Source organism: Osmerus eperlanus, chromosome 4, assembly GCF_963692335.1.
Source record: "Osmerus eperlanus chromosome 4, fOsmEpe2.1, whole genome shotgun sequence".
Lineage (NCBI taxonomy): Eukaryota > Metazoa > Chordata > Actinopteri > Osmeriformes > Osmeridae > Osmerus > Osmerus eperlanus.
Genome location: NC_085021.1, coordinates 19694831 through 19703458, shown reverse-complemented (window position 1 = coordinate 19703458; position 8628 = coordinate 19694831). Strand labels below are relative to the sequence as shown.

Here is an 8628-nt window from a genome sequence, read left to right as displayed (position 1 = left end):
GCGCATGTGTAGCCTTGTGTGTTTGAGGGAGAGAGATGAAAAGAGACTGAGAGAGAGAGAAAGAAAGGGTGTCCTGAGAGAGTGAGATAAAAGGAGAAGGGTGGCGAATATTAGTGCTATCTTGCCCCACATTCTTTTAATAGAAGTTTACACATTGTGAACCATTTGTTGTGTCTCACATGATGGCCTCCTGTTAATGTTACCCTATTACAGCACTGAATGGAGACAAAGTGGAGGATATAAGATAACGAGGACAAAGGAAGTGACAGGGATAATATGATCTCATTCAGAAAACAAACGCGTTCTACAGAACAATCTCCTGATTGGAATTTTAATAGGAGATTGACAGCAACAAATAGGGGTAGCTGTCCTGCTCACTGTGGAAAATCACACACAATGGAAGCGAGACTAACGCAGGGAAGAAAGCTAGACAGTGGCTTCAAACAATAGCCATGTTCTTTCTAAGGTTGGGAAAAACGGTCAGGGCATTGGTGCTGATGGTTGAAAACCACAAGCAATTGTAGATGTATAATTGCAATTGAAATTTATTTTGCAAGTTGACAATGTACCGTAGGTAATGTGTATGTGTTCCTAGGAGCATCATTCTGGCAGCCCTGTGAATTATTTCACTCTCACATGCCTCGCCAAAGACAACCGAGAAAGGTCAACGGCCCAGCATAACACATCTTCTTTGTATTAGATCTGCTTTCAGAACACTGACCTTTAATCTAACATATTTTTATGACATCAGGACTTTCTGTTATGAATATTAAACATTTCATAAAACGATATCTTCCCTTCAGGAAATGCAGAGATGTGAGAGATGTCTGTGGTTCATTTAATGAGCCAATCCAACACCTATGGCTGGCTAAAGGTTTACGTAATTACAAGAAGTGCTTCATCAAGAAGCTCTAATAGATGTTTATCATATGGCCCCGAAGCCAAATGACTGCTGCCTGGAGGAAACAATCTTATCTCAGAATGAGGATGAAGTGAAACAACGTGTCATTATTACAGTTGATATTAGTCGGGCTTCTGGGCTCACAGATGCGTTAGATGTCTTTAGCCAAGTTTTCCATTATTCTTTTCATCTGTGAAAATAGGAGGAGAGAGATCAAGAGATAGAGAGAGCGATGCATTCAAACAACAACATTACAACAAATAGACTGTAACATGCAATCTTTTTTAAGCTTAATTAAAAAAGCATACCCTTCTGACTCTTGAATTGACAGTATTGTCTCCTGGGAATACTTTTGTATTACCCTTTCAAATCATTTTGAGGTTCAACACCTTTCCATTACCAGCAACCCCCGATTAACATACTGAAGCAAGGTTGTTACCTCAAATCGCACACACAAAATCCATAAAGGTCCTCAGAGTATTTAAAAACCAAAATTCAGGTAACGATCCAAAATGACACATTACTACTTCTTCGGCCAGGGTTGAAGTTAGAGCATGTGATGTTTCATGTGCTGTGTGTTCCCCGTGTCACATGTTACCACACCTCCAGCCATGTGATGACTCCAACCAGCCTCCCTCTCTCAGTCACGTACAAGATCTCTGCACACATCACACTCATCACGCCGTGAGCCTGACACAGGGAAGAAGGAGACAACACACAACACAGGTTGCATGTGAACAGTCACAGACATCCCAAGTCTCCCGGAAGGTCCGGGAGGGGGGGGGGGGGAGAAGCCACCTCCCGGAAATGAGTCTGCAGGTTGGGATGTTTGGAGTCATTTGTCAAATAAACTGTCAGGTGAGGAAAGCCACACTCCATTTCGTTTACCTCCACAATTGTGGTGTCATTGGAGATCTGGAGAGAAGGTGATTTGATGGAACAGACGTCCTCCAGTGATTTCAAAACCTGGAGAATTGTAAATCGGAGGCACAGGTAGGATGATGGATGTGGGTGACAAAGGATAGCACGTTAAATGTTCATCCCTTAGAAGAAGTGTCTCGTCTTACATTATCTTTGGTGTGGGAGAGAAACATCTGCAGGTCTGACCGTTTCACTGAACCCAGGAGAATCGGCGAGTCTGAAAAGACAGCAAGGAACAGGTGAGACAGCGACAGCCTCATTTCACTGACTGAAGCAGACCTACAAGCCGAGCGTGTCATCAACTCTCAAGTGAATTATGTTGCCATAGGAAACATGCCACTTTGTCAAATAAAAGATATGCTAATTAATTCAATTCAGTAATACTGCTGTGACAAGTCTTCACCCGATTCTTTCACTCCAGGGAACATTTTGTCTCTCAATAGTACAGGGTCATTGTGGATGTTGAACGCTTTGAGACCTTACAAGGTTTTCTTTTTTGTTTTTCTTTGACAGGGCTTGCTGTGAGGTTAAGGAAGTGCTTGTCGTTTATTGCTGAGGTAGGAGCGAACAATACTAGCAAGGCAGCAAGAGCCCCTTCACAAGGTGAGTCCAATCCAGCAGAACTTTGCAGTGCTCTCACCCAGTGATTCCACCACGGCAATCTCCGGGTCTGTGTAAGTGTCGAGGACCTGCTGAACCTCCCTGGGCCCAACGCCCCTCTCAAGCAAGGCCCATAAAGGGCCTAGAACCTGTCCCAGGCAGACAGAAGAAATCCTGAGGGGGAAGAAGCAGAGTAGAGCCATAACACATCACGTAACATGAAAACAACTGATGCAAGCCAGACATAGTCTCCCAGACATCAAGTCTGACCTTCTGGTGGCACACTAAAGAAAACGCCTTTCTCGAAACCAAGGCGAAAGCGAGCAGAGAAGTTTTCGCGAACAGTTGCCTTGCTTATTTTAATTGGGTGTCGGTTTTAATCAGGCTCACTTGGGGCAGGCTCTAAGTAAGGAGGGGAGGTGCGGGAGCTTCTTGGAGAGGGAAATGGCGTCGTAAAAAGACGGCCTCTTCCCGGAGCGAGACAGAGCGTTGGATATGAGGGTGGCCAGGATGACGGGGGCGGCATGGGAGGACTGGCCCGTCATCTCCAGAGCCACGAGAGCGGGCGACAGAGTGTGTGTGACCGCTCCTGACATGGCTGCTGCACCTGCGGCAGGGAAAAGAGGCACTTTACTGTGTGTTGAGTCACTCACAGCACAGCAAATGAGGCATCTTTTATGCATTGCTTCTCCCATGACAGGCCAAAAGAGGCACTTTACTGCATCCACATGCATCACGACAAGAAACACCTTATACTTATAACTTAGGCATCCCCATTACTGTTGCTTTTTGATGCATTTTGAAAGCCTGTTATGTCACAACAGTCGGTTGGTTTACCAGCGAGTGCGTAGCCGCCGGGGTTGATGGGACTCCCACCCTGCTCTGGGACGACATGAGCCAGCGTTTCTCCAACCAGACGGCCCAGCGCAGCACCTGAGGCACAGCGGCAGGTGCAGGGAGGCGTGTCAGGTCATGTGCCGTTCACAGTGGAAGAGTCGATTGATGTTGATGATAATTGCAAAAACTATTCACATAGGAAGTGATTTTGAAGTGGTCGAAACGAGTGAAAAATGCGTAATGTTTTAGGTGTGTTCCCACTCACCGTAGACAAATACAGGCATGAAGTAGCCAGCGGGGATGGGTAAGGTGCAAGCCAAGACAAGCATCCACAGCTGAATATGAATGAAACAGATGTTGCCAGAGCAGCGGTCGGCATTGTTACTTGAGTGGCGAGTAATCATTGTGAAGCTGTTCGCATTAAGATATTTCTGAGAATCAATTCCCCCCCACAGAGGAAACAATAAAAATCATATGAATTTACATTTTGCATTTGTGTGCCTAGATCTGGAATATTGTGATATGTGATGTTGTGATCTTTCTATTGCATTTGCCACTTTGCTGAAGCACGTGTTCAAACCTGGATAATGCTATGTGTTCTCATCACCCAATTAGTAGGACAGAATTAGGTGCATGAACATTCCATACCTTCATCACCAGAAAGCACACCAGAGTAGCGTGGACTGGAATCCCTGTAGGGCTCCACTCTGACCAAGGACTCAACTCTGACCCCAGCTCCAGTGATGCATTGTGGGATTTGGAGTCCCATCGCCTGCTGTCCAGTAAAGAGGAGAGGAGCTCCTTCATGGTGTACTGTTACAGAGAGACAGAGAATGTGTCTTCAAGGCCCAGCTCAGAAGATACAGAGGCAATCCTTCAAAATATTCAATGGAAAAGTGTTCAAAGCGTGTCACCTTGGAAGCCATGTATTGACCTGCAGAGTGAGGGAATGTGATGGAGGCCAGGAGGAACACCAGCATGGTTGAGTAGAGGGCTTTCCTGGCGACAGGGTCGTGCGTGTAGAAGGAGACACAAACACACAATGACATGACGGCATCTCCTCTTCGTAGAGACCTGGGACTGTCGTTTTTTTTTTTTTTTTGTTTGTTTTAATGTGTGTCTATTGTCTTATGTTCTGTGCGGTGCCCCATATTGCCTCTCAGAAGGCATTACAGTTTGCCAAGTCCAATTCTAGCGTGCCCTTGCAGACTGTACTGCTTGTCATCACAAGCACGTCTAACAGGACAAACCGTCTGCAATGTACCTAGAGCAGTAAGCAATCCAAGTTATTAGCATCAAACAATACGAGGCAGGCTTGAATCACTCAGTCACAAAACAATGCTTGGTCGGGAAACAGGTCTCACTCTGTCGTCAACATCTTTGCGAGGACTCTGTTGGTTTTGACGAGGCGCAGGATGGAGCGGTGGCAGAAGAGGTAGACACAGCTGGCAGCTCCGCACAGCAGTCTTAGAGCAGGACAGAGCAGACACACAGATACACACTGAGAAGCAGCGTATTTATAGACCTGGCAGCCATGGGCCATCGGAAGTCATTATTGGAAGAGCATACAGTGTCACAATGGAAACAAAAGCCTTTTTAAAAAGCAATGTGGCAACAGGGTGAAGATGGGAAAACGAACGGGGGGGGATGGATTAGTTTGGTTGGTAGATCTATGGGAACTTTGAGATCAATTTGAGAGAATATCAAAATAGAACACATACAGAAGCAGAAAACACAATATCTACACGCTGCTGCAGCAACACAATTATATATTACACGCTCCAAAATCACACATACAAACAACACAGATATTTGGATTATGGGATGGTGGATGGTATATTTATTTGGCAAAATGATTTTGAACCCTGTCCAACACATCCAAGGTTCTGCAATGTTGAGATAAGCTGTCTTACCCCACTGTAGAAAAGGCCAGGATCTCAAGTGGATAGAACGGCTTGTCATCGGAGAAGCTGGTTTTAAACAAGGGCTGAACAGTATCTGGAGGCAAAAGAACGAAACACAATCAGATCCCAAATCACTTTACCATGTATCTCTGCTGGCCTTACATAATCAAATCTGCATTTTCCTTTCTACATCTAGATTGAATGCCGAGAAAATGCAATCATCCTTCGACCCTCTCAGTCCTAGCCCGGTGGTCCAGGAAGTCTTCATTGGGAACAGCACAAACAGATCTTTAGAAACACTTGTTCTATTAGAATAAATATGTTTCAAGGGTAGTTAACCCCTGTCCAGTAACTGTTCCGCAAACAGGGCCTCCCCTGATCACCCAAAGGGGGGCGACAGAGAGCTGTTACCTCCTTCCCCGCTCCACACAGCGAGGAGACGGAAGGTCACGGCTCCGCACGCCGCGGCGAAGAATCCCGGGCAGTAGTCCCTCAGGGGAAAGTGAGAAGACATCACCTCCACACTGAACAGCACACCTTGGAGACAAGGACGCGAGGGGGAAGAGGAGCACGGGAGAGATTTACTGTAAGTCGCTCTGGATAAGAGCGTCTGCTAAATGACTAAATGTAAATGTAAGAGACGACATGGGGGCAAGATGATATGGAGGAGTGGCGGGGAGGAGGGGAAAAAGAGAAAAAGAAATCGAAGATGGGATTGCGGGAAGCCAAGGGGTTAGAGATGAGATAGGGTGGAGTATTTAAAGATTAAGAAATAGAATAGAGCGGGGGGGAGGTATTGGATGGGCAGTGAGGAATAGAGAGAGGGAGAGGGAAAGAAAGGCATAGCGAGGAGAGAAGACGCAAGCGAGGGAAAGTGCTAAATCAATTTCACGAGTGAGAGACGGACAGATAAAATGACAATATGCATTGAAATGGGGTACACTGAAATGATGGGGCTCTTTGATTGACAGGGCATGTGCGTCAGAGGAAGGTATAGGCTTACACACCACTAATGGGAGTCCCAAAGCAGCTAGCTACCCCAACTGCTGAAGCAACTGCCAGCATGGCCCTCTCTGGTCTCTCCTACAACAACGAGGAGAGGACGAAGGTTGAATTTGGGGGCTCATAAGTTATGTATTTAACAGGAAAACTCACCATTCCAACTGATCTTTTGTTTACAATGGACAAAGGGATTATAAAGGGAGAAAGAAATGTGGTATTACATTTACATTTAGTCATTTAGCAGACGCTCTTATCCAGAGCGACTTACAGTAATTACAGGGACATTCCCCCGAGGCAAGTAGGGTGAAGTGCCTTGCCCAAGGACACAACGTCAGTTGGCATGACCGGGAATCGAACTGGCAACGTTCGGATTACTAGCCCGATTCCCGTATTACGTACCTCTTTTTTTCCACTGAGAAGAGTGGCTAGACGGTTCAGATAAGCTCCCAACATGGTGGCTATATGAACAAATGGGCCCTGAAATTAAACCAGACCAATATTCTTCTATTGTTCATGATGCTAAGAACTCATCTCAAACAATAGAAACTGAAACATAAGGAGAGAGATGCACAAAGAGAAATTAACAGTGTGACAGAGAGTGATTCAGAAGTGTTAGAGAAGGGCAATTAGCCTACCACTTTCCCCAGGAACACTGAAGTACCGGCTGCCAAGGTGCAGACGAGACCCACAACCTTGACAAACAGGTTGGTCACAGACAAGTAATGAGGCATCTCCACACCTGACAGCATTGTTCGCACCTCAGGAACCCCAGAACCTGGAACAAACATAGGTAGAAAAACACAAAATAAGAAAACAACTCCCCTAAAATGACAACGTGGCTTTTCAAGAAGCTTTTTCGACTTGTGAGGACTGCGTGTTGTTTGTGAAGATGTGTGTGTCCCCCCCCCCCCCCCCCCCGCTGTGAAACGTGGTCAGAGAGGTCCTGCTTCGTCCTACCTGCTGAAAATGGGCAGATGTTGTGCGTGAATGAGGAGGAGAGAGCACACAGGGAGACGGGATACAGGGTCCAGCAAAGAAACTGAAGCAGCATGTGCCCCTCTAGTTTCACATACAGCCACTGGTGAGCTAGGGGGATGGAAAATAAAACAGTGAAAAAAGTAAAAAATCATCCTTATTTCATCAGGTAAACTTATATATGAATGTATATACGTGCGGGTATGCATGTGTGTGGGGCACTTCTGTGTGTGTAAGTGTGTATATATGTGTGTGTGTGTGTGTGTTTGTGAGCCAGTCTAACCTCGCAACAGCTTGGTCACACTAAGATCCATGAGGAAACTGAGGAAAGATGCCAGGACTCCCAGAGCAGCGAAGCAGTACCACTCCATTCCCCCCAGCAGGCCCAGCCCACGCCTCACCCACACCAGGCTCTCTGGACACCCCAGAACACAACAACATGGGCACTCCTGCCTAAATCCTGTAACCTGGAGCTGGTAAGGACAGTCACTGTTTATACGATTCATGCGAAAAGACTTGACGGAGGAAAGACATGTAATATGGCAGGACAGAATGTGCTGGGCACGCGGTCCAGAGAGAATACATAATAAAGGTGTCTGACAAATCCTGCTTTTGTCGAAGCCACAATGGGCCAGGCACATATTACAGACTGTACATTTATGCCACACAAAAGATGGAAAGATTTCTTTGAAAGCTTGTCCGATATAACCAATGTGTTAGCATCGACCATCGGTAAAGACATTTGATTTTATCTGACCTTTGACCAAGGAGCGGGATCGTTGCCATGGTTTCCATGGATTTGCAAGGAGAAGAGCCTCATTGTGTTGTTCTCCCCTTTGATTTTCTGTCTCTTTGTCCTTTAGGCAGCCCTCCTCGACTTTGCTTGTAAAGTCTAGATGTTGGTTTGCCATTTTAGAACTCCAACAAAGTAAATGTAGACAGGATCCAATCAAAGGTTTTCATAATAAGCCACTCAGATGGCCAATTCAAAGATTGAGTTAACCTGCTGTAAAAGCTTACCTTTCCTCACTGGCCTGTTTGGCCTCCAAGTGTTTTCCTCACCAAGCAGACCGAAGGTGATTTTGCATAACTGTTGTGCAGTGGTCACAGTTGGAAAATCACAGAGTTGTTCAAGAGAATGCCCTTCATCTGTTCTTGCTGCAAGGGTGATTCATTTAGTTCATTTTTCCTGTAACTCTGAAGGCTTTTGATGTTTTCATTTATTGGTCATTTCAATTTGGAGGTGTCACTATCATTTGTAATTGGAACTGTCAAGTACTATTCAATATGTTTGAAATATCATTTCTACAAAGCCAAAAGTATTACGTTTGTACACTGTGAGTTTGATAGATTTTATAACAGTACAATTGTGCCTCAACCAAATACATATAATGCAATGCGTTTTCAGACGGACCAGATAGAAAGAGCCAACAGTATCACCTCATTTTTGAAAACCTGTGACTTTTAAAATGGGTTGACCCTGAGATC

General features: G+C 45.5%; 1 protein-coding gene across 1 annotated transcript; it reads right to left on the bottom strand.

The window, feature by feature from the left end:
- Positions 1-851: 851 nt before the first annotated feature.
- clcnk (chloride channel K) lies at positions 852-8113 on the bottom strand. Its single transcript, XM_062458191.1, has 19 exons — positions 7898-8113; positions 7424-7555; positions 7123-7251; positions 6801-6940; positions 6565-6642; positions 6171-6246; positions 5575-5700; positions 5173-5257; positions 4624-4725; positions 4174-4258; positions 3908-4072; positions 3525-3594; positions 3260-3355; positions 2813-3029; positions 2463-2596; positions 1969-2039; positions 1790-1867; positions 1505-1591; positions 852-1091 (listed from the first exon to the last, which is right to left on the bottom strand). Exons 1-19 carry the CDS (start codon positions 8049-8051, stop codon positions 1053-1055), a joined length of 2064 nt encoding a protein of 687 aa, XP_062314175.1. The 5' UTR covers positions 8052-8113; the 3' UTR covers positions 852-1052.
- Positions 8114-8628: the final 515 nt, after the last annotated feature.